This window comes from Cryptomeria japonica, chromosome 4, assembly GCF_030272615.1.
Source record: "Cryptomeria japonica chromosome 4, Sugi_1.0, whole genome shotgun sequence".
Classification (NCBI taxonomy): domain Eukaryota; kingdom Viridiplantae; phylum Streptophyta; class Pinopsida; order Cupressales; family Cupressaceae; genus Cryptomeria; species Cryptomeria japonica.
In genome coordinates, this window is record NC_081408.1 from 630,252,485 (window position 1) to 630,280,039 (window position 27,555).

Here is a 27,555-nt window from a genome sequence, read left to right on the forward strand (position 1 = left end):
CACAGATACTGAGAGGGGGGGGGGGGGGAGGGTGAATCAATATCTAACTGGTTAAAAGATTTTCTTAACTTAAAACATGTAGAGCATATTAATACTGTACACCTGTAAATAGAAAGTAATACAATAAACAAAGATAACAACAACCACATGAAAAACACACCATAACATAGTATTTTAACAAGGAAACCCAATGTGGGAAAAAACTCGATGGGATTTCTGACCCACAATATTCACTTACTAGCCAATAAGAGAATATTACTACTACAAGAGGGGCCTACACATGTAGGAAGGCCAAGTGACTAGAGCTCACTGCTCATTTACAAAATGGGAAGTCTCACTGACTTACAAAATGGATTATATAAATCCAATGTCTTGCACTACTTCAAAATAGCATCTATTATGCCAGATCCAGTATCGATTTATAGCTCTGCTTCATACATAAACCCTTAACCTATAATTTGCATAATAGGTCTACCTTGTTTTTCCTCATTACCTTATTTTTTTCCTCTATAATGAACTATTATATATATGAGTCGTTTACAACTTCCCAAGTCAGCTTACAATTATTTTACAATAATTAACAAAATAATTTACAAACAAAATTCCTATCGGCCTCTGTGCGAGTATGCTTCCTTTTACTACCGGTGTCGGTGGTCTATGTGTCGATGTAGTGTCTGACCTTGCTAGTGCCGGTAAATTGTCTTGCCAGTGTCATAGGATTGTAAGGTTGCCATTAATGACAAAACCTTCAATCGCCTACAATGTCTCATTAGAGTGTGCATTTGCCAACAGTCTTTATCATTATTCTTGTTGCAGTTGATCAAATATGAAATTATGCTTAATTTGTTTAAACTGGTGAAAATTGATTCACCCCACTCTCAGTTTTCCTTCATTGTTGTGGCCAACAATTGGTATTAGAGATAGATTCTCCAGAAGAAGCTTGACCGCTTCAGGAGATCCTAGATGGCAACCTATGTTTTCAAGAAAAAGAGTTCAAGATTTGATCAAAGCAATTGCACTATATGGAAGGATTAGATGGAGTGTCGTTTGAAGTGTCTTGGAGATCACTATTGGAAGATAACAAAGCATGCCTACAAAGTTCCTCACAATGGTCTGGTTCCTGCAAGTGAGATCAAGGATGCTCAACATAACATAAGAGCTAAAGAACCATTGTTAAGTGCCTTGACTGATTCAGAGATGACTATTGTGATCGGATTGTAGAATAGGAAAGAGAGTTGGATGAGTTTGAAGCACTTATTTCTCAGAGATTGCTTAAGGGACCCGATAAGTATGATAGAAAGTCACCTTTAAATTTTTTTCTTGTAATAAGATATGACATTTCTCTTTTAGGTGTCCTAAAAGGATGTCAAATAATAATAGGCATGATAAAATTGATAAGCATGATAGATATGACAAGCAAGATTAATATGATAAGCCCTATAATCCTAATAAGAAGTTTAGATATTAGAAGAAGTGTTATTATGATGTTGATGATGGTGTGATAGATGAAGAGTCTAAGAATGGAAATTTAGAAGAAGTATTTGTAATTATTTCTATCAAGGAATATAATATAGTACCAGTGAACTTTACAAGATGCATTATTGAGGAGAATGATGAATGGGTAATTAATAATAGTTGGTCATGTTGTATGATAGGTGATAAAAGAAAATTTGTGTATATGGAGAAGTATTATAGTTGTATAGTTAGATTTGGAGATGATAAAGCTTGTGTAATTCATGGTAGAGGTGTTATTTCTCTTGATGGTAAGCATAATACTGATGTTGTCTTTATGTTGAAGGTTTGAAGCATAATATTTTGAGTGTTGGAATTAGAAGATAGTTATCTGCTCCTAGAACCCCTCAGCAAAATGGAGATGTTGAAAGGAAGAACATAACTATTTTTGATGCATCTAGGACTATGTTGATTGAAGGGAATATTTCACTGACCTTTTGGAGAGAAGCTATAAGTATTGCCATATAAACATCCAATCAGGTGCATATAAAAGGTGATTCTAGTAATCCTTATGAGCTATGGTTTGGTCATGTTCCTACAGATAGATATTTCAGAATTTTTGGAAGAAAATGTTATATCAAAAGAGATGAGGATATAGGAAAGTTTGATGGAAGATGTGATGGAGGAATCTTCTTGGGGTATTCCACTAATAGTAAGACCCACCAGTGTTATAATAAGAGGTTGTGAAAGATAGTTGAAAGTGAAAATATAAATGTTGATGAATGTCATGAGAAGCAGATCGTAGAATGCAGATATGAGTTTGATGATAAGGATGTTATTTCAAAGGAAGTACATATTGAGAGCCTAAAGCAAAATGATCCAGTAGAGACAATTAATCCAAATATTGTTGTTGTCGGTGAAAAAGTTCAATAACCTAAGAATTAGAACAATCAAAAGACTTTGAAGTATGTCAAATTAAATCATTCAAAAAATCAGATTATTGGTGATAAAAATAAAGGTGTGATGACTACGAGAAGAATTGTTGTTGAAGAAATGTGTCTGATTTTCAAGATTGAACCTAAAGATGTTGTTGAAGCTTGTAAATATGAAAATTGGATAAAAGCTACAGAAGAGGAAATGAATCAAATTGAGAAGAACAATACATGGGAACTTTTTTCGAGACCTAAAGACAAGAATGTGATTTGTAAAAAATGGGTGTTCCGAAATAAACTGAATGAAGCCAATGAAGTAGTTAGAAACAAAGAAAGATTGGTATGTAAGGGATATTCACAGATGGAAGGAATTGATTATGAAGAGATGTTTTCTTTGATATATAGAATTGAAGCTATTAGATTACTTCTTGCATATGCTGCTTATAAGAACTTCAAGGTATATTAGATGGATATGAAGTCAACTTTTAGAATGGTGATTTGGAAGAGGAAGTCTACATTGAGAAACCAAATGAATTTTCATTATTAGATGAAGGAGACATGGTTTGTAGATTGAAGAAGCATTGTATGGACTTAAACAGGCCCCTAGAGTTTGGTATGCTAGATTGGACAGGTATTTGATGAAGCTAGGATTCTGCAAAGGTACTAATTGTGAGATTTTGCCAAGATCAAGGGCACAATGAAAACCATAAAGAGAGACAAAATAATGACAAGAACACATTGTATTCTCATCAATATGCAAATGATCAACTCGATTAACCAATGCAATGAATATGAGTTTTCTTATATAGGGAAGGCCATATGGATATATGAGCACACAATCATGACATGTGGCTCAATGAGAAACAAGGGTAGGTAAGAAATACAAGGAGTAGGTAGGAGAAATAATATAATATTGCACAAGAGGTGGATGACCCATTGAATGTGGAGTGTAATAACAAAATAAGACTACAAAAGGTGGAATTTCTCCTACAAGCTACATCCCTATGTGCACACTTCCCTAAGTGTCTCATATCCAAACTATGAAAAGATGCATTATCCTAAGTTAACTTAAGTAAAGTGTAATAATATCCATGATGAATATTTATTTACACCAACACCCCCCCTTAAGTGCAACTTACGGGAATGAAGAATCAAGTCAACAATACAAGATGGGTCCCTACTACTAGGCCGTGATAGGTACCCATTTACAAAATGCATGCAAGCAAAAGTATGCAATACAATCTCTCACAAATGGAGAAAGGGAGAAAACCCAGTGGGGAAAAACTTCCCCCCAAAAGAGAGATGAATGTACAAAATACTCTCAAAGAAGAAGGACAAAACTTCAAAGAGGAAAAAGTCCCCCCCATAAGAGAGGAAGGAGAAGTCAGCTAACCCCCCCTCATGAAACATCCTATACCCCCAAGAGATCTCACAACTGCTAGAACTTACTCTTGGTGAAAGGTTTGGTAAAGATATCGGTAGCCTACTCACCTGTAGGACAATACTGCAAATCAATGACCTCCTTCTGAATTAGCTCTCATATATAGTGAATTTGGATCTTGGTGTGTTTGGTCTACTGATGTTGGATTGGGTTCTTCAAGACTACAATGGCACTCTGATTTTCACAATATAGTACTATCAGTTGTGGAGTTGTAAACCCAAACTCCGTGAGAATCTGTTGAATCCAAATGGTCTCAGTTGCTGTGTTAACAACTCCTTGATACTCAAGCTCAGTCAAAGAGAGAGAAATAGAATGTTGTTTCTTGCCTGCTAACAAATGGGGCCCAAACCAAGGTGAAAGATGTAACCTGAAGTAGACTTACAATCATCAAGATCGCCAGCCCAATCAGAGTTTGTGTAACCAACAAAGAAAAGTCCTGTGCCTGTGGCATAGTGAATCCCATAATGATGTGTACCCTAGATGTAATGAAGGATGTGTTCAATGACTTTCCAATGAAGCTCATGTGGTTCATGCATGAAGCGAGAAACCATGCCAACTGTAAATGAAATATCAGGGCATCTGTGAGTCAAGTAGATGAGACTACCCACAAGATGACGATACAATTTGACATCAAATGGTGGAGAAGAGCACTGAGCCTCAAGCTTGACTCTTGAAAGAAAGGGAGTTAGGTCAGGCTTACAATTAGCCATATGAAAGTGTGCAAGTAGATCAAGAGCATACTTGGGCTGCGATAGTGTAATCCCCGAAGGTGACTGTGAAATCTCTATCTTGAGAAAGTAGTGCAAAAGGCCCAAGTCAGTCATAGAAAATCTGTCATGAAAAGTAGATTTGATCTTGCTAATGATGGATGCAGTGCTCCCTGTAATGATAAAATCATCAACATAAAGCACAAGTATCAAGTGTGAGTCATCCTGTCACAAAATGTAGACATTCGGATCAGAATGACACCTAGTGTACCCTGTGGAGAGAAGAAAGGAATCCATTTTGGCGTACCAAGCCCTAGGGGCCTGCTTAAGACCATAGAGAGATTTCCCTAGTTTGCAAACCAAGGAAGAATCCTGGATGAAACCCTATGGCTGATCCATATAAATCTCCTCATCAAGATCCGCATGAAGAAAAGAACTCTTCACATCCATTTGATGCACAACCCAACCATGAGATTCGACAATAGCAAGTGTCAAGCGAATGGAGTTCATCTTGGCTACAGGCACAAAGGTCTTACTATAGTCAACACCTAGGACCTTAGAGAAACCTTTCGTAACAAGCTAAGCCTTATACTTATCCACAGTCCCATCCACTACAAACTTGGTCTAATAGATCCACTTACATCGAATCATCTTTCTCCCCTTAGGGAGAGGGACTAACTCCCATTTTTTGTTCCTCATCAAGGAGCTATACTCTTCCTCCATAGCGTGGTCCCACTCAAGAACCCCTGATGCTATTCTAAATGTTTGTGGATCGGAATTGGTAGTAATGAATGCATGTGAAAGGTCCTGATGCTATGATTGAGTCCTTTGTGTATTTGAAGGATCCCCAACAAGAGAACCCACTAACTCAAGTGTCTGTGAAGCCCAATGAGGTCTAGGTGGAGGTGGAGAACAAGGCTCCTCAACTGCAAGTGGACCCTGCAAGGGTGTAACCCTGCGAGTCGAAGTTGAAGGAGTCTCATCATCTGAATCACTAGCATCACTATCCACAATGGAGGAAGGTGGAGGAGGTAGAGAGGCTAAGCTAGGAGAGCTTTCCTCAAAATTAACACTCCTCTCAATGAACATATCATGTGTCTCATGATCCATTAATTTGTATGCCTTAACACTTTAAGGATAACCAACAAAAATACAAGGCCTACTCTAAGGTTCAATGCCTTGCATTTCTGTGGAGGTATGTGACCCCATGCTGGACACCTAAAGACTTTGAAATGTATCACAATCAGTTTCCTACTAGCCCAAGCCTCAAAAGGAGTAATAACTTGAAAATATTTGTGAGGAACCCGATTTTGGATGTGTGTTGCACAACTAATAGCCTTTTCCCAAAAGGCGGGATCAAGCGAATGTGCATGAATCATACAACTAGCCATTTCTTTCAGAGTTCTATTCTTGCACTCTGCAACTCCATTCTGCTATGGAGTGTATCCTACAAAGTGCTGAAGATCGATCCCCTCAAATGTACAAAAATCCTCAAGTCTTTTGTTCACATATTCCCTTCCATTATCTGTGCGAAGAATCTTGACCACTTTCTTGGATTGCTTTTCCACACAAGTCGTGAAGTCTTGAAATCTGTCAAATATTTCACTCTTATGAATATGAAAGTAGACCCAAGTAAAGCAGGATTAGTCATTAATAAAGGTGAGGATATGGCAGGCCTTACTAAATGAAGGTGCTAGAAATGGACCTACTACATCTGTGTGAACAAATTGAAGAACTTCCAAAGCTCTCCAAGCTTTCCCCTTATCAAACTTCTCCTCGAGATGCTTGCCCATGGAACAACCTGAACATACACCCTCTGAAAGACTCATTCGAGGTAGAACTGTGACCATGTCTTTAGTGTTGAGTTACTGAAGATAGCTATAGTTGAGGTGACCAAACCGCTCATGCCATAGCTTACTTTCTGAATTTGAATGAGTAAGCAAGGCCCTAGAAGGAGAACTTGGCACAAAGTGGGAGAAAGAATAAATCCTTGAGTTGTCATTGACTTGTCCCACTGCTACCAAGACATCATCATCAAGTTCCTATACCAAAACTGAATCAGGTGTAAACTCAACCTTTTTCCCATTGCCATAGTGAGTGATTTGGTAGATAGAGAGAAGGTTGGTAGACAAGTTAGGAACATAGAGAACATTCTCAAATGTTTCATCATCCATGTCAACTGAACCTTTCCCTTCAACCTCAACTTGAGTATCATCTCATGTGTAAATGTGAGGTACCTTAGATGGCTCCAATGAATAAAACTGCTCCTTTGTAGAACCCATATAATAAGAGTCACCCAAGTCAAGTATCCACTGCTATGAAGAACCTGTTTTTGCCACAAATGCTTTCCCTTTTCCCTTAGACTATGATGAATAGGAAGGAGATGAATCCTTCTTTGTGTAGGCGGATGGGAAGTTGATGCTGTTTTTCTTAAGAAGATTTGTCAACTCATCAACTTGCTTGGTGTGGCATCAATGCTTATCATGACCATACTTCTTGCAAAATGCACAAGTTGGTTTATCCTTCTTAGGTGGAGTCCCCTTCTTGGAAGAGGATGTAAAATCACCTTGTGATGGAGAGGAGGATTGTCCGTTTTCCCATTGTGGCTTTGACTTAGATTGCTTCTTCTTCTTGTTGGAATCTTTGCCTTGACTCCCTTGACTCCCTTAATTAGCCACCAAATATGTGGACTCTGAAGACTTGAGAAGCCCCATGTTCAACAGCTTAGATTGTTCCAATATCATTTCTGTGAAAGCATCAAATGAAGGCATAATGTAGGAACTCCCCACTATCAAACGATGAGTTTGAAAGCTTGAAACAAATGCTGCATATTCTGGTGCAGGCTTGTCCAACAAGTTGAATATTAACTGAGCATCCTTTTTGTCAATTCCACAATCCTTAAGCTTTGCTCTTAGCTCATTTGCTTTGGTGACATAATCTTGGATTGTATCAAAACTCTTGGGATCCAAGTTGGTGAGCTTATTGTCAATCTTATAACCTCTGATTTCATCAACTTGACCATACAATTTCTAAAACATATCCCAAGCCTCTTTGATTGTAGTACACTTTTCAATGTGAAAAATGAGGTCATCTGATACATACTTACACAAAGTTCCAAGAGCCATGCAATTCTTAGTGAGTCATTCTAATTGAGCATTAGGATCAGCCTTAGGATCAGGTGGTGCTACTATTGTTCCATCTATGTAATGCATGAGACCTTTTTTCATTAATTTGCTCCATACTTAAATTTTCCATGATGCATAATTATGTGGAGTTAAATGTGGAAATTTATGAGGACTCATTGCAATGAAAATGAAAGAGCACAAGGAAAGAGAGGCACAATCACACAAGACACCCCCCAAATTCACTCAATCAAAGAACCCCCTCCAAATGATGATTTGGCATTTATACTTAGTGCATGTACAATGAGCCACTTGCAAAAAATGGCAAGATGGACTTCTGATTTCAACTTTACAACTGCCTCAAAGAGTCCATAGGAAACTCAATCTGATAATGCAAGAGATCTAAACTAAGATCCAAGCAATTTACAAGTACCAAATAGGCCCAAAAAAACAATATATGAAAGTACAATATCCACTCAAAATGTTTGAAAACTGATCATAGATTATGAAAGTAGACAAAAAAAATACACTTTTAAGAAAATGGCACCTGAAAAGGAGGTCGCATGAGCTCAAACAAAGGCTTTGAAGTTGTAAAATTGAGGATTGGATAGGTACAGCTGAGAGAATCCAAAAATTACAAAAAACCTGTACACCAAAATAAGAAAATAACCAAACCATTGTGAAGAGCACAAAAAATTAGCCCAAATCAATAACAAATTGCACCCCAAAAGGAGCAAAATTGAGCAAGTTATGAGCCTCCAAAGTTGACCCAAAAATCCAAACTGCTCAACGGAGGGGGGTCTAAATTTTTTCAAAAAATACTGACTTGGCGTTGATTGTGCGCCGCTAACAAGGCAAAAGGTACAGAGCCCCCAAAAAGAATTTAAAATTTTTTTATTTGAAAAAAAAAAAAGTTTTCAAGAGGAAAATTATTTTTTCAGAATTTTCTTTTTTTTTTGAAATAATTCAAAAATTTCATACCGTACTGCCCGAATTGGGCAAAAAATTTCTCCAACACCTAAAATTTGACTTTCACCAAAATAGGTTGAGTTTATACTCAATTTTTACGGAAACGGCCTCCCAGATGTAATGGTGAGGTCGAAAACGCTCTAAGATGCCTCCAAAATGCGCAATACCTCAGATCCAAAAATAGAAGCCTTCCAAGATGTCTATTCATGATATGAAAAAAGAGTTTGAGATGTCTATGATAGGTGAGATGAAATTCTTTGTAGGATTGTAGATTACACAGACTAATAAAGGAATTTCAATTTCTCAATCTAAGTATGTGAAAGAATTGTTGAAGAAGTTTGGGTTAGCTAATTTCAAACCTATTGGAACTCCTATCATGACTAGATGCAATTTTCCTAAGAATGATGAATCTTAGAAAGTTAATCAGACCTTGCATAGATCTATAGTCAGTGGACTGCTATACTTGACTTAGACTAGACCAGATATTATGCATGTTGTTTTTCCTTGTGCAAGATTTCAAGATGATCCCAAAGAAAGTCATGTTATTATTGTAAAGAGGATTTATAGATACTTGAAGGGATAGTTGCCTATGGTTTGTGGTGTTCGAAGAATGATGATTTCATGTTACATGCTTATACTGATGCTGATTGGTTAGGTGATGTTGATGACCAGAAGAGCACTACCAGCAGAGCATTCTTCTTGGGAAAAAAGTTGGTTTCTTGGGCAAGTAAGAAGCACAATGCTATTTCTCTATCTATTATAGTAGGTGAATACATTGCTGATGCTAGAAATTGTACTTAGGTAGTTTGGATGAAGCAGATGTGGAAGGATATTAGAGCTATTTATGACGAGCCTACTATTATACATTGTGATAATTCAAGTGCTATTAATATTTTCAAGAATCTAGTATTGTATTCTAAGTCAAAGTATATATCAATTATCATTTCTTAAGGGAGAAAGTGAGTGAGGAAGAAGTATTGAATTGGAATATGTATCTACAAAGGATCAAAATACAGATTTCTTTACTAAGCCTTTGCCTATAGATATATTTGTAAATTTGAGAGATAAGTGAGGGGTTTCGACCCCTCATGATGCAAACTATATGCATTGAGATGCATCAATCTGGTGGAATTCATGGTCTTACCTTCTTATCTAGATTGATGAGTGTGTATTGCGGCTCGGCCAGACTAGTTAGTGTGTGATGTTCAGATTTGGGAGTTTGTTTTAAGGGGGAGAGAATAATGATCTATATGTATCTTTGGGATTGTTATCAAATGGAGAGAGAAGCATGTGAAAAACAACATTATCTTGGAAGCTTTGTATTTTGGTATTCTGGTGATTGTAGAGAGTTTATCTGGTTGGTTTATCTATTTGATATGATGAATCGATTAGAGATACTTTATTCAAAGTTTATTTCATGATGTTATGAGGTGATTTGATTGAGCTATGGATTCGGGTATGAGGATTGGTTTTTTTAGTGTTCAATGTTGCAGTTTTCTAGTGTTTGATCCGATGTGCTTTGGAATGATTATATCTTACATTGTGGATTTGGGAGAGTGTCTGGGATGTTCATGTGTATCTTCAATTCAAATGGTTCATGATTTGGTGCTCTGCAAGTTATCTTTCTAGTCCTAGTTGCTACTATTGAAGTGTTCTTGAGCATCAACGTGTTGATCGATGAAGATTTGATTAAGTGATGTTGGTGCAGCTATTGTGGATGGTTTTAACGTGCTTGTTGGTGTTTCCTAATAATTTCCTATTTATTTTTCTAGTCTGCATTGATCATTGTGCGCGTTATTGAGGATCTTATGGGTCCAGTGATGTTCTTCATATTATGCGATATTTTTGGTGGTACAGCATGTTGCAGATGATCTTGGCGAGATTTATGGTGGTGTTGCAAGTTTGAGCATTTGGGTTGGGTCCATTCTATGTTAGCAATGGCATTGTATTGGTCTGGTGATTTATTTGTGTATCGTGTGATGTAGTTTTGTAATTGGGTCTTGAGGGTTGAGCCGACCTTGTAGTTAAGGTTGATGGTTTGTATAAATAGGTGTTATATTCATGTAATTTATAGATTGGTGGTTGATAGGTGTTGTGTCTGTATTATTAGAAAGTAGTATATCTGTGAATAAGCGAATTCGTCTTTTGGTATGAAGTGTTGAGCAAAGAGTTTTCTAGAGCATATAAATATGCATAACTAGAAGTGTCATCAGGCATTTGGAGATGTTATTCTTTCCGTTCATGTAAACCGGATTGTTGTCCGAATGTTCTTGTAAGGTAGTGAACCTTCCTTGAGGGTTGTAGTCTTTCATGTCAATATATTTTGAGCAGTGAGCTCTAAGTAGTGTGCTTGAATGCATGTGTGTTCCCCATTGTAATATTTACACATAATACTGTAGAGTATCATCCTCTAAAGGGTAGGTTCCCACCGTGGTTTTTCTCTTAACCGGGTTTTCCATGTCAAAATCTTGGTGTTGTGTATGTTGGTGTTATTGTGTTTATCTTTTTTTTTGCTACAATTGATCAGATCTGAAATTGTGTTTAATTTATTTAAATTGGTGAAAATTGATTCAACTGCCCCCCTCCCCCCTCTTCTCTCAGTTTTCCTTCATTGTTATTGCCAACAACATGTGCATATTATGTGGTTGTTAAAACTGGTGTGTAGGTGTTATGTTCTCTCTTGGATTACTTTATTGTTTATGAAATTATTTTGAGGTGAATCCCTTATTTATTATGGTGCAACTAACTACTTTAATTTTTGAGAACATGGATTTGTGTTCGAGTAGAAAGGAGAGAAAAATGTGAGACTTTCATAGAGAAACATCAAACTTTAATGCAAGGGAAGTGTTGGCTCTAAAAAGCATTATTTTGCAATCCTAAATAATGCACCTAAAATTCAAGACTATGGACCTATGTAGACAAAGATGAACGAATAAAAACTATCTTTGGATAATAGACAAGTAGAGGTCATCTAACAAGAACAAATGGTTCATCTATAGTTTTGGCCCTACCAGGTCAAAAATTAAATGTTTCTAGTGGTCAGTATGGAGTAATTAAAACTAAATAGTTATAACATATAAGATATTTCAACAAGTTGTAACCTATGTATAAGGAAATCCTTAAAAATTATCACCAAGTTCTCATTCTGCCAGTTTGTGTGTAAAAGATATAAAAACTTCTTATAAGTAGATGATAAATAAGTTATGCATGCAACAAATAATGGTTTTTTATCTTTATTTCTTGAGATTAGTGCACTCAACCTTTACAAATTTATATGTGACTTTAAAATTTAAAAATTACATAATTGACGTTGGAGCATCATAAGAAGCCCTACTACATTTCACCATATTTCAACAATTTGTCTTGTGGTAAAGAACAAGATATTTAGAACAACACATATGTGACAAATTCAAATTTCATGGAATTTGGATGAATTTTTGAAAAGTAATGACTAATAGTAGTGCAAATAAGACAATAGAGTTTGTGAGGTGACATGTGTGAAATACTTTGGTACATTGTGGCATCAAATTCAATGCACTATGAGAAGGATTGGGACTAGTACAACCATCAAATAGGGCTGCAACATTTTTCATTGATTCTTGGAGTATCACTATAGTGATCAAGTCAACCTACATGTCTCATAAGGCATTAGGCTTTGGATCACCTTGTAGCTGATGTGGATCATTCCTAATTGTGGAGCATATGTTTAAGAATAGTTCAATGTTGTTAGAAATGAATGAAAGTTATCAAGTGTTTAATTGATCAAGTTAGAGAAAGCTATGGTGTTATAGAGTTAAGAGTTTGAGTCTTATTCTTTTTTTTCATAAAAATGATAGCTTGTATACCAATAAATTTGCATGTAAAAGAAAAATAATTACTTTGCCATTTTTTTTGGTTTGAATGAATAAAAATCTGTACTATTATAACTCTAGACTGCATGATTGAATGATCCTATCTCTTCGACCCTCCATCTATAACTTCATGAAGTGGTACAAAAACATGTTTCAAGTCCTTTGGGGAACAAAGACATTCTCCAAGATGATATCACGATTTTGATACCATTGTAGAAAAACAATGTTTAATGGCCTCCCAAGATCTCCATTTACTTTTAGCCACGAAATTACACTCTTGGTGAATAGCATCCTTCATGATGAAAAGGGCTTGAAAATAATAGTATTAGGTCAGCAGATTCCAATTAAAAAATGACACATTAAACACAATATACTATTTGCTTAAGCGCTTCCATATTACATTACATTTGTATTGTAGATACTATACGCAAGAAATCAATGATGAACTGTATTTTGTGGTGAATGAAGCATCTAACTTGAATTTGCAATTGGATCTCCGGGAATAGTTATGTGGACGTTGCGGCTGTAAGATTGCCCCTAACGTTTAAACAGAAGATACGAGTAGAGTTGGTCGTTTCTGTAGTACTCGTGTCTATGCTATAACCATGCAAGCTGTCACACTGTGATAACCCGATTTCTCCCTCATTTTCTTCTAACGATCTTCCCATCGTTTTCGGAATCAGAAATGTGCACAGAAAACCCAAAAAGCTTCCAACTGCAAGGAGGAGAAGAGTTCTCTTTGGGCCTAACTTACTACCTGCAAACACCAACCCAAACATTCCAAGCAAGCCGCCTACTTTTCCAGCCGCAGTAGACAGGCCATGGCATGTCGACCGCAGGCGAGCAGGGAATAACTCCGCCGGCACGATGAAGGTCGTACTGCTCGGTCCAAACGTCGAGAAGAAACATCCCAATGAATATATGGCTAGAAATCCATGCTTATTTGATGGGCCCTTCCAGTATGTCTCAATCGGAACAGCGATGGCGGTTAATAATAGCGACATAAGTAAAAACCCAAATAACTAGACTTTGAACCTCCCAAAACTGTCTATAAGCAAAACGTTGGCCAAGCATCCCGACAGTGTCCCACACAAAGTAATCAACGCCTGCGCTCTTGCTATGTGAAAAACTTCATCGACCGGATTTCCGTACTCCGTCTTTTTCAACAACCGGACTAATGAATATAGATCTTTTGTTAGCACAACATGCAAGTTCAGTTCTCTTGTTGTGTGTGTCTTGATTTACGGAGAACAAGTGCATGCTCTATTTTATCTTACGCTAACTAAGGAAGTGAATTTTTGCTTTTACGGAAGGTCATAATTTGTATAAAATCATGCTTTGCCATAATGTAATTGGTACAATGAATTAATACATTTCATTTTCTTAACTGTTCTTTCTTTTTGTTATGTGCATTGGATCTGCAAGTTTTGTTTTTATTTTCCTAGTTAGATCTATTTTTTGTTATGCAGCCATAGCTATAAAATTTTACATGGTGTCCTCATTTCTTACATAATGACTTTCAATTATTTTTTGGGAATGCGTCAGAATCTCGAGTTGCTACTTTTCCACCTACAAAAACATTTGATGTACCTTCACCTTCACCTGCGAGTTTGATAGAGATCTTGGCTTCTTCGAATGCTACTTTAGTTTCTTTTCAGCAGGTTCATTCTTGTCCTTTTGATGAGCGAGATATCATCCTATCAGACATTTATCATTTGTTTGTTGAATCTCTCGATTATGATGACAATTTTGAGGACACATGTCTTCTCTCTGATGTCGGCTCACATCAAGTTGCATCTTCTTTTGGTTTGGATTCTCTTGTTTTCTCTCAACCACTCCATGCTACTATCTTGACACATCCTAATTCATATCGGAACAAATCTCACACTTCAGTGGTTACTGCTCTGAAATCTTTTATGGCAGAGTCGCAGTTTAGCATCGTATTGGAAAAACGTAAGTATTTTTCAGAACCATTCATCTTGATTCCTTCATACATTTCACTTGAGTCGGAATTCAACAGTTTGAGAGCTCGAGGTTTCTATCTTCCAAAAGGAAGAGACATCATTTGTTGGAGGGGAACTTACTACAACATTTGTTTTGCTACACTCTATATTGACATTCTTTCTCTTCTTTGTGAAGGCACAAATAGCCACTTTTTGCAAGACCTTTGATTGCAAGAACACTGTAGCATATTAAGTGTCATAGAGAGTTAGCATCTATTTTGAGGGGGGTTTTGTTCCTACTGGGTTTTCCCTTTTTCCTCTTTCCTTTCATTAGGTAAATATTTCTCCTCAGTTAGACTTAAGGCAAGGTGTTAGCGCAACATACAAGTCCAGTTCTCTTGTTCTGTGTGCCTTGATTTACGGAGAAAAAGTGCATGCTTTGTTTTATCTTACGCTAACTAAAGAAGAGCGCAATTCAACTCTTGATGCCACTTTTGTTATATTTCTTGTAATTTCAATCAAGACTTACAATTCTTCATAAATTCTCATGCATTTCCTCCTTAATTTTTGCTTTTATGGGAGTTCATAATTTGTATAAAATTATGCTTTGACATAATGTAATTGGTACAATGAATTAATACATTTCATTTTCTCAGCTGCTCTTTCTTTTTCTTATGTGCATTGGATCTGCAAGTTTTGTTTTTATTTTCCTAGCTAGATCTATCCTGTGCTATGGAGACATTACATCTTTATGATAAAAATTGGTGCCGTAGAATGCAAGGTCTAAGAAAAACCAGGATGACATTGTTCCCACCAAATGTTTGCCGTGCGATTTCATAAAAGCCTTGGAAAACAACCCAAAAGAGGGCCTCCTGGTGCGGATCCTTGTAACATCTGCTTCGTCTTCATTAATGCTTATGCCCAGAACTTTCGACATGTCCGCTGCCGCCTTGTCGACGTCTCTAGCCACGAGCGCCGTGAAGCGAGCGGTCTCCGGCACTTTCATTCGCCAGTAAAGTGTTACAACCGCTGGAACGGCTCCGAGCATTAAGAGAATCATTCACAAGATGTCCTTTTCCCCGAGCGATGGATTCGGATATAGACCTTTAAAACAGGCAGAGACGACCATAGCGATTCCACTTGCTGCCAGCATTCCAACGCTATACATTGCGAACACGGCGGACATGAAAGCTCCTCTACTCTTTTTATTGGCGTATTCGGCAATAATTGTGGCAGACAATGGATAGTCGCCGCCAATGCCAACGCCCAGCCAAAACCTGAAAAACACAAGGTAGCCGCTACTAATTTCGGTGACTTGCCCAGTGAGAAGCCAGAGCCAAATGAACCACCCATGATTAAGAGAAGGGTGATTCCGTAGACATTCTTTCGGTCCATTCTGTCGCCCAGCCGGCCAAAGAAAATGTTGCCTACCAATATTCCACAGAGAGCGATTCCATTTACGGCAGTACACGTTGCAAAAGACATGTTACCAACGTAGTATAGCTTTTCCAATAGGTTGGAAATGGGAGGGATGCAAAACACATTGTAGGCGTCGGTGAGAAAACCCATGCCTGCTACAATTGTTTCACGAAAATGATACAATTGTGTCCGTGCTACGTCGAGATGAGAGAGCACCTTGAGCTCCATTTTTACCCAGTCCAGACCTTTTTGCCAATTACTTTGAGCTAGTTTGCGATGGGATGAAGCATCCTATAAATACAAAATCTAACATACTATAGCTGCTAAAAGCTTTGATTGAGTTCGTTGAAGTCACCAATACCTGGGAAAAGATCGAACATTCGATAGCTGTATAAGATGCCAAATACAAAATTACCAACGATCACCCTTGTGATATGATTCTCCTCGTTCTTTACGAAGCAAGAAAACATCCGCAGAAAATGCCTGAATAGAATTTAATTTAGAACTATGGTGAAAACCAGTTCTTTACTTGACCAATAAGGCAGGACTGAGCCTGGAAATAGCTAGTAGTTTATAAATCTTGCTGTCAATTATAACGTTTAATCCATTCGATTTTCTTATATGACAATTTACTATTTTCAATCTAAAATAGTGTCCTCCGTATGCCAGATAATCAAAATATGTCGCAACCAGATGATCCTTTCCAGATTTTGCGCAAACTCTTCACGAGTATGACAATGTGAAGGACGATGAAAGATTTTTATCCTCAAAGTCCACTCGTAACAAGATTGAGAAAATTGGTATTGCAGATACTATTTATGTTAATCTTCAATTCCTACAAGAAAAAGTCTTATCTGTCTACATAAATTTCGGAAATAATCCAGTTGCGAAACTTAGGATAGCAAATCATGACAACCAACACATAGTCAAACGTGAACGCTATGAATATAACTTAATCAGCTTTTAATTTATTAATGTATTTTTATTTATAATTTGAAATTTAATTAATTAAAAAGTATTATTATATTTTAGATTTTCAAATAAAAGAATTATGAGTAGAGGACAAGAATATCATGTGATTTAACATTGTTGTATTAGTATTTTAAGTGAGGTAAGATACATTGTAATTTTTTTTTGGGGGTATTTAGTTATATTGAATTATAAAGCAAAACGGTTCATTATCTTTTTTGTTATTTATGAAGTAGTTTCATGTATGTAGTATCAAGAGATAGGTGTAATTAAAGACAGTTCAAAAATAGAATATTTGCTAGTATAGTATGTAATATTTGGCGGCAAAGCAAGGCCCTTTTGTTTATTAAATGTATAAACTTATGGTTATAAAATTTGTTATAGCCTTGAATTAGATATTAGAAGATATCAAGCTAAGATGTTTATAGTCGAACTATGCTTGATAATTAGGATAAACTCTCTATTTTCCTTTCAGTTTTATACTTATTGTAATTTGAATATTTTATATAATGACTGGGGACTCGCCCTTACAAGTAGTTTATCTATCAAAGAAAAAAAAGACAGTTCAAAAACATGAGAAATTGAAGGATCATGAAAAATAAGGGATTGGAAAGAGAAATAGATCAAGTTATATTAGAAGAATTGTGCAAAATATGTGAACTATTCTAGTTAGAGCATCATACATCTTGCTTGAGCTATTAGTAGAAATGAAACAAAAGAAAGAGGGTAAGAGAAGATTGTTTATTTTGACTATTTACAACTTGATATTTGTGGATGGAGGAGAAGAAGCGGAAGGAAGACACTAGTATAATTTAATTTTATTCTACTTTGCATTTTGACGAGCATGAATCTAGGTGTTTTTATCATGTCTAGTATGACATTGTTCACACTACAATGGTAACGAATTATCTATATGATGGCATCCTGTTTTACTATTTTAATGTCTAATTGGTGTGATATTGCCCCATATAGTCATTGTGGCATCCTCTAAAACTTTTGGTAACCTATATCTACAGAATGATTGCTTGAGACAAGTTGGTTTATGCAGTACATTTGTGTATTTACCTCATTAATTCCCTAAGATGATTTAACAAGATATATTTCAAATGTTAAAAATGTGTCTAAAATCCCTATGAAAAAGGTACCTTGTGTAACTATAGTAATAGATCCTAACCATGGAAGTAGACATTATGTGGCATCTACTATCTATGTATGTGGGTGTTATGTTCTCTTGGGATGCCTGAAGTGTTTTTGTCATGTCTAGTATGACATTGTTCACACTACAATGGTAACAAATTATCTATATGATGGCATCCTGTTTTACTATTTTAATGTCTAATTGGTGTGATATTGCCCCATATAGTCATTGTGGCATCCTCTAAAACTTTTGGTAACCTATATCTACAGAATGATTGCTTGAGACAAGTTGGTTTATGCGTTACATTTGTGTATTTACCTCATTAATTCCCTAAGATGATTTAACAAGATATATTTCAAATGTTAAAAATGTGTCTAAAATCCCTATGAAAAAGGTGCCCTGTGTAACTATAGTAATAGATCCTAACCATGGAAGTAGACATTATGTGGCTTCTACTATCTATGTATGTGGGTACATTATGTTCTCTTGGGATGCCTAAAGTGTTTAAAAATTTATTTTGAGTCAAATCCCTTATTTACTATGCTAAATCTAACTATTTTATTTATTGAGAACATACATTAGCATTTGAATAGCAAGGAAACATAAGCATGGGGTATAAATTGGAAAAATAAAAGTTGAATGCAAGGGAAGTGGTGACTCTAAAAAATTAATTATAATTTAATCCTATATAATAAACCTAAAATCTAAATCTAGGGACCTATCTTGACTTAGATTAAAATATAAAAATCATCATTACATTATAGAAAAGTAGAGGATAACTCCTCTTTACTATCAATGCTATAGGATCAATGATGGTGTTCCTAGAGGTCAATATAGGGTGATTAAAGATGAAAAAAATAAGATATTAATTATTTAAACAACATTACTTGATGTACATTGACAAAAGGATACAATAATAGCTACAATTGATGAGGTGCGTGGAGGTGATGGTTTGAATTCGATGAAGGTAGGAACTGGCTGCAATGGAGGAGGTGCGTGGAGGTGATGGTTTCAATTCAGTGAAGGTAGAAACTAGCTGCAATGGATATGGTGGAGGGTTGGATGGAGCTAATGATAACGATGATGATTCTGATCCCCTTGCGACTTCTAGGTCTTTCCTGGCTCATGACTCTAAAGGGCATCATTTGGATTCTTCTTTTGTGGGGCTGGGTCATGTGCTTGGGGTTTCCAATGGTAGGATTTCCAGTGATCTTCCATCGGTAGAGAATAAAAAATGGTCAAATTTCTTTGGAATCCATTTGAAAGGTAAGGCCATTTACCTTGTTTCACATTATGTGGACTCTGCTTTAGGTGCTTGCTACATTTTGGTGCTAGATTGCCTTGTAGATAAAAGCATCACCTTAATGGATTGCTGTCTAGTGGGTAAATTCATTGTCCCTTGTTCTAAAATTGAGTTAATTCGTGAGTGGATTACTAGAAAATGAGAAAAGAAGTTGTATATTGATGTTATGAGCATGGCAAAAGGGTTTCTCTTTTTTTTCACTTGTCAAGAAGATCTACTCTCACTTTTGGCTAGTGGTCCCTAGATGTTTGGTAATTCCTCACTAGCTCTTAAGAAATGAGAATGAGGGATTTCTCCCTTGGACTGGGCCCTTGATATGGCCCCTTTCTAGGTGAGAATCCTTGGCCTACCATTAGAATTTTGGGATGAACAAATTTTTGGTGGGCTAGCAGCTTGTTTTGGGGAGGTGATCTTGATGGATCCTATGACAACTTCTAGAAAGTGGTTGGTTTACGTCTATATTTGTACTAACATTAATTAGTCCACTGATTTTCCATCAGAGGTGGTTATTAAATCATAGTTGGAGGAGTGGGCTCAAGCCATTTAGTTTGAATCTATCTTGTTTGCATGCTTTCATTGTAAAAATGTTGGGCATTGGGCTAAAGACTGTGTGGTTAAGCAAGCTAAAGGTAAAATGTCAAGAAAAGTTTGGAGACAGAAAGGTGGACGTCCAAGTAATGGGATTGAATCTTTTGTGTTGGCTTCCACTCAGGTTGTTGATGGAAATGGTTCGAGTCTTGAGATTGTTCCTCTTGTATTGACCTATTTTGATGCTTGGGTTCTTGACTTGTCTGCCTCTCTTGAGATAAATCTCATGGTTATTCTTTATTAGTCTTCATGAAGAGATGTTTTGGTTCCTCATTGTGATTATCTTGTGACTTCCCCAGATTCTGGGGTTAAGCGTTCGGTTGGTAATGAAAGTTTTTTTTCTCAGCAAGTGTCTAAAGAGCCTATGGTGGAGATGATTTCCTTGGTTGAGGAAGAACAAATGCAAGAGGTGGATGAACCTAGTGAGGATGATATTCCTCTTACAATGGTCAAGTTGAAGCATAGGAATAAACCCTCCCCCCCTGACATCTGTTATCAAAACTAGAAATATGCTGAGGGCAGACTATGGTGCGGATTCTACAAAATGTTGGTAGGCCCATGACTCTCCAAATTTTGGATAAATAGAGAAAATCTGATGTGGCAGATGGTCTGCAATGAAGTCTTCCTGCAATGGGCCTTTCTGGCTCTTCTCCCTTTAAATGAAAATTTCCTCATGGAACATAAGGGGGCTGAATCACCCCCATAAGTATGATGTCTTGTCTAATATGATAAGGGATAATAAACTAGATATTTTCCTTGTTCAGTAAACAAAAATACAAAAAGATAAACTCATTGGATAAAAATTTACTTATTTTAAAGATGCTCGTATTCAATGTTTTGATGTGGATGGTGCTTCAGGTGGTCTGACAAACTTTGGGAATCCGTGACATTAAAGTTTCTGAGGTGATTTCTTCTCCCAAACTTTGTTATTTGGGGCATAGATAGTGGACACCACCCAAATAGAGCCATCTTTAAGAACATCTATGCCCCGAATAACAAAGTTGCTAGGTGGAAATTATGGGCTTCTTTGTGTAGTTTCAGAGCTTCTATAGGCCCTATCAAATGGATTGTGATGGGGGACTTTAATACCCTGATTCATTGTTCTAATAAGAAAGGTGGGGCTCCTATTTCTGAGGATAGTAGTCAAAACTTATTATCCTTAATAAATTCCCAAGGTTGTTTGATTTAGATTTGCATGGTGCGTCATTTACTTGATCCAATAGACGTAGAGGGATAGACCGGATTCAAGTTAGACTAGATTGCGCTCTACTTTCTCTCAGATTGGTTGATGTCTTTTATGTGTAGGCTTTCAGCTCTTTCTTGTACTAGCTTTGAGCATTTTCCCATTGTCTTCACTACTGAAAATAGTTGTAGATTTATTTTTTTCCTTTTTAGATTTGAAAATATGTGGACCCTTAATCATGATCTCAGGGAAAAAATCAAAGACTAGTGGTCTGTTGATATTTTTAGGTACTACCATGTATCGTATGGTGAAGAAATTGGCAACATTTAAAACTAATGTCCTAAAATGGAACGTTTTCATTCGGTCATATTTTCCATATTGAGAAAATGTTGAAAAGTGATTTAGATGATCTCCAAGCCTATATTCAATCGTAGGGGGCCTGTGGTACCCTGATGGATTGGGAAATTCTTATTCTCTCTAAGCTTCATGATATTATTACCAAGGCAAATGAATTTTGGAAGCAAAGATCATGTGCTATATGGCTCAAAAGTGGAGATCACAATACGAAGTTCTTCCATATGTACACTCTCAAACAAAAGACAACAAATAGTATTCAATCTATAAAATTTAATGGGAGGACATTCCAAAAAGTTGAAGATATTATGAAGGTATCTATCGATATCTTCTCTTCACTGTTATCTAATGATCAACCCCTTGACCCTACTTGTATACAAGAGATGTTAAATGATATTCCTCCCTTGGTCTCTGATGACATGAATCATTCCCTTACTAGGATTTTGATGATAGAGAAATTTCATGTTTCTCTCTTCTTCTTTGAAGGTAATAAGGCACCTAGCTCAGATGGCTTCCCTGTGTTTTTATGTCAGATCTACTGGGATATTCTTACTAATGATGTTGTAGCTACTACTAAAGAGATTTTTGGTTTGAGATCCCTCCTAAAGGAACTCAATGTTTCCTTTATAGCTAAAATTCTAAAGAAAGTTGGGGCTAATTCCTTTCAAGATTTTTATCCAATTAGTTTATGCAACTCCCTTTATAAGATCATTTTGAACATTTTGGTTATGAACCTTAAACAATTTCCTCCCTCATTAATTTAAGCTTAATTAAATGGGTTTGTGCCTAGCTACCAAATTATTAGTTCTATTGCATGAGAGTATTCACTCTTTGGAAAGTCCAAATTCTTAATTCTATTGTTAATCATTCTCCTACTAGATATTTCCCTAGTTCTTGAGGGCTGAGATAAAGGGACCCCATCTCCTGCTTCCTTTTTATCTTAATGGTTAATACATTGGAAAATGTTATTTAGAAGCATGTAAGAACTGGGATGTTGAAAGGGCTTTCTTCATCTTCTACTAATTATGTTTTCTCTCACCAGTAGTTTGTGGATGATACCATTCTTATGGGGGAAGGATTTGTTGTAGAGGCTATGATCCTCAAAGGTATATTAGAAGTGTATTAACATGCTTCTAGGAAAATGATCAACCTTCATAATAACTCCTTATTCTTTTTGAATACCCTAATTAGAAGGAAATAAAGGATTGTTACGATCTTTGGATGGAAGATTACAAAGCTCCCATCTAGTTACTTGGGGTTTCCTATTTGTTTCAATGTGGTCCCTGACTCCTTTTGGTTGAATCTCATTGACAGATTCCAATTGAAACTTGTCGAGCAGAAAGGGGCTCTATTGAACCAAGCAAGTAAACTATAGTTTAATAAGGCTTCTTTGCAAAACTTTCCTATGTATTCTAAGAGTGTGTTTAATGTCGCCAAGAAATTTCTAGTTAAGATGGAGTAGATTCAGAGGAACATTTTGTAGAATGGTTTGAAATCCAAGAATAAGATGCATCTTGTTTTCTAGGACCAAGTTTGTCTCCCAAGGAACTTTGGTAGTCTGGCCATCAGGAGTATAAAGGAATTTAACATGGCTCTTTTGGCTACACAAATATGGAGGAGTATCTATGAGAGAAATGAATGGACTAATTTTATCCAAAATAAATACTTATCTGCCTACGACCATTTCAAGAGATTTTTTGCTAATAGAGGACCTTTGGTTGAATTATTTGGGTCATGGAATTTAATATCTATTATGAAATCTAATGTTTCTAGGGGCATTAAATGGTATATTGGGGATGGGAGGAACATTCTACTCTGGGATGATTCATGGATTGGTGATTACCCTCTTTCTTTTTCCAGTTGGGTGATTCATTTTAAGGTGATTTGCATCTAGAGGTTTGGCTTCTAGTTGGGTAATTATATCCTTAACTCTGATTGGATTAACTTGTTGATTATTGATCCTGTGTTGGCCCCCCTTCAAGAGCTTCTCCCAAAGGTTCATATTCCTAATGTGCCAATTGAGGATTCTTTTGCACGGGCCTTCTTTTTTTATGGTTCTTTTCTAGTTTCCAAGGCTTTCAGAATGTAGGTATTGTTATTTTATCCTTTTCCCTTTTTGGATTTGGTTTGGAACCCTATTGTTATCCCCAAAGTGAATATCTTTCTCTAGATCCAGTTTTAGAATATAATTCTCATCATTGATAACCTTTGTAAGAGGGAGTTAGTTTTACCTAATAGATGATACCTTTGTTTGGAGGATGTAGAAGACTCCTTTCATATTCTCTTTAAGTGTTCATTTTCTAGAGATGTTTGGGCTTATTTTTTTAACTTATGGTCGATCTCTTGGGTCTTCCTAGATTCTTTCTCTGAGTATTAGACTCAATGGATTTACTCCTCTGATAATCGCTTAATTTTTCTTCTATGGTCTATTACCATACCTCATGTGGCTTGGGAGATTTGGAAAGAATGTAATAATTGTCTCTTTAGGAATTCCATTTACCCTCTTGATGTGGTGGCATTGAAGGTAAAGTCAACTATTAAAGAGAAGTTTTTGGTGGCTTGTAACAATATAAATGCTCCAGGCCCCCTTTTGAATCCTTCTCAATATGATCTCAATGTGGTTCAATGTTGGAATATTCGGTGGGATATTTCTAAGCCTTTGAATAAAAAGAAATTGGTTACTAATGGTTTGGTTTGGAAAGAACCTTCGGAAGGTTGGATCAAAATTAACACTGATGGGGCAGCAAAATGGAATCCTAGACCTTCTTGTTGTTGGGGAGTAGCTCATGATCATAATGGTAGGTTTGTCTCGACTGTGGCCCTCCCTTGTTGGCAACAACAATGAAGGAAATTTGAGAGGGGGCGGTGAATAAGTTTTCACCACATTAAACAATTTAAAAACAACTTCATATCTAATCAATTTGTAGCAAGAACAAAGATAAGAATAATAAAAACAACACACATAACACCAATATTTTGATGTGCAAAACGCGGTTAAGGAAAAAACCATGGTGGGAACCTATCAATAATAAGATGATACTCTTTAGTAGTATGTGAAAATATTACAATGGGGAATGCACATGCATTTGGGCATACTGCCTAGAGATCACTACTCAAAATACAATAAGATGGAAAGCTACAACCCTTAGGAAAGGTTCACTACCTTACAAGAACATTCGGACAACAATTCAGTTTACATGAACTGAAAGAATAGCATCTTTAAATACTTGATGATAGTTCCAGTTAAGCACATTTATTTTCTCTGCAACATTCTCTGCTCAACACTTCTCATCGAAATATAAATTCACTTGTTCACACATACACCACTCTCGAATAATGCAGACACAACACTGATCACCAAATTACATGAATATGACACCTATTTATACAAATCATCAGCCTTGACTACAAGGTCATCTCAACCCTTAAGACCTAATTACAAAATTACATCATGGTGCAGTCATCAGTGAGGAGGGACCTCGAGGAGATCAGTCCAAACCAGTCAGCAAGAGTTAACACAACATATACACATAGATATGATGGAGGCAATGCATAACAGATAGTTTTATTGCATGAATGTTAATTACATCCAACCGGTAACAACCAGGTTACAACATACAGATACACAGGCCTGGTAAAATAGGTCACACCAGGACCTTGAATCGAAAGATATATCTTCTAGGCATAGTCTATCCATCTGATACCCCTTGATTCTCTGATTATTTAATTCCTTCTAAAGCATGGTTACAAATGTATATCAATCCAAAGGATCTGGTCAGCCCAAAAAGGATCAAAACCCCAACATGTAGAAATTAATTAGGTCAGCCTCTACCAAGAGATTCCTCCAGAAAATCCAAAGGATGAAATGCAGAAGGTTGGCCACATACCAAGAAACATCGAGATCAATTTCCAAGGCTCCGAATTTGTTAATATATCCTAGTAGCAATAATATCCAACAATCTCCCCCTTTCACATTGATGGCAACATATCATTGCTAAAAACAATCAATGCAAAGAAAGAAATCAATACCAACAATCTCCCCCTGAGATCATGCACACAAAGCTTCCAAGATAAGATTGTTTTTCACATGCTTCTCTCCCCCTTTGACAGCAATGCCAAAGACATATACAGATCATGCATCTCTCCTTCTAAGAAGGACAATCTCTCCCCCTTAGGATAAACTCACAAATCTGATCATTTGAATCACACATTGACTACTCTTGTTGAGTAGCAGCACCTGATCATCAAATCTGGATAAGAAGATAAGACTATGAAGTCCACTGGATTGATGCATCTCAATGCATCTAATTCTCACTAGGAGGGAAAAAACCACTAACTTATCTCTCAAATATACAAATGTATCTATAGGCAAAGGCTTAGTAAAGATATTTACAATCTTATCCTTTGTAGATACATACTCCAATTTGACTTCTTCCTCACTGACTTTCTCCCTCAAGAAATGATACTTGATTAATATATGCCTTGTTTGAGAATGTAGTATCAGATTCTTGGAAATATTAATATCACTTGAATTATCACAGTATATAAAAGTAGGCTCATCATAAATAACTCTAATTCCATTCAACATCTACTTCATCCAAACTATCTAATTACAATTGTTAGTAGCAAGAATGTATTCAGCTTCTGCAGTAGATAGAGAAATAGCATCTTGCTTCTTACTTGCCCAAGAAAGAAACTTCATTCCCAAAAAGCATGCTCCATCAATAGCTCTCTTTAGGTCATCAACATCACCTACCCAATTAGCATCAGTATAAGCACATAGTATGAAATCATCAATCTTCATATACCACAAACCATAGTCAATTGTCCCCTTCAAGTATTTTGAAATCCTCTTTATAGCAGTAACATGAGTTTCTTTAGTATTAGATTGAAATTTGGCACAAAGACAAACATCATGCATAATGTTGAATCTAGTCTGAGTCAAGTATAGAAATCCACCAACCATAAATCTATATAAGGCCTTATTAACTTTTAGAGATTCATCATGCTTAGACAACCTACATCTAGTCACCATAGGAGTTCCAATAGGTTTAGAATTAGCTAACCCAAACTTCTTCAACAATTCCTTCACATACATAGATTGAGAAATGAAAATGCCTTTATCAGTCTATGTAATTTGCAATCCTAGGAAGAATTTCATCTCACCTATTATAGACATCTCAAACTCTTTTTGTATATCATCAACAAATTTCATACTCAAATCATCATCTCCTCCAAAATAATATCATCAACAAAAACTTTAACAATCAAAATGTTATCATTATCAACCTTCAAGTATAAATTACTTTTAGCAGTACCTTTAAAGAATCCCAACTTCATCAAATACTTGTCCAATCTAGCATAACAAGCTTTAGAGGCTTGTTTAAGTCCATATAGTGCTTTCTTCAATCTTCATACCATGTCTCCTTCATCTGATAATGAAACTCCATCTGGTTGCTCAATGTATACTTCTTCTTCCAAATCACCATTCAAAAAGGTTGACTTCACATCCATCTGATATACCTTAAAATTCTTGTAAGCATCATATGCAAGAACTAATCTAACAAATCCAATTATAGCTACCAAAGAAAAAGTCTCCTCATAATCAATTCCTTCCATCTATGAATATCCTATACATACTAGTCTTGCCTTTTTTCTACCCACTTCACTGGCTTCATTCAATTTATTTCTAAATACCCATTGAGTACCAATTACATTCTTGTCTTTAGTTCTCAGAACTAGTTCCCTTGTATTATTTTTCTCAATCTAATTCAACTCTTCTTCCATAGATTTTATCCAATTCTCATATTTATAAGCTTCAACAACATCTTTCGGTTCAATCTTGCAAATCAAACATATCTCTTTAGCAACAATCCTTCTCTTGGTAATCACACCTTTATTTTTATCACTAATAATCTAATTTTCTAAATGATTTAATCTCACATACCTTAGAGTCTTCTGATTATTCTAATTCACCGGTTCTTGAACTTCTTCACCATCAACAACAATATTTGGATTGACTATCTTTACCTAATCATTCTTCTTTAAGATCTCAATATGCACTTGCATTGAAATGACATCCCAATCATCAAACTCATACTCATATTCGCATGCTCTGATCTTCTTTCCATGACATTCATCAACCTTCACATTTGCACTTTCCACAATCTTTCTCAACCTTTTA

General features: G+C 36.2%; 1 protein-coding gene across 1 annotated transcript; it reads right to left on the reverse strand.

The window, feature by feature from the left end:
- Nucleotides 1-12,980: 12,980 nt before the first annotated feature.
- Nucleotides 12,981-13,478, reverse strand: LOC131875273 (probable inorganic phosphate transporter 1-2). Its single transcript, XM_059219354.1, has one exon. It carries the CDS (start codon nucleotides 13,476-13,478, stop codon nucleotides 12,981-12,983), a length of 498 nt encoding a protein of 165 aa, XP_059075337.1.
- Between the last annotated feature and the right edge of the window lie 14,077 nt (nucleotides 13,479-27,555).

Bases quoted from the DNA above. Each gene is read 5' to 3' on its own strand.
- LOC131875273 (XM_059219354.1), bottom strand. From the start codon at position 13,478: ATGTCGCTATTATTAACCGCCATCGCTGTTCCGATTGAGACATACTGG.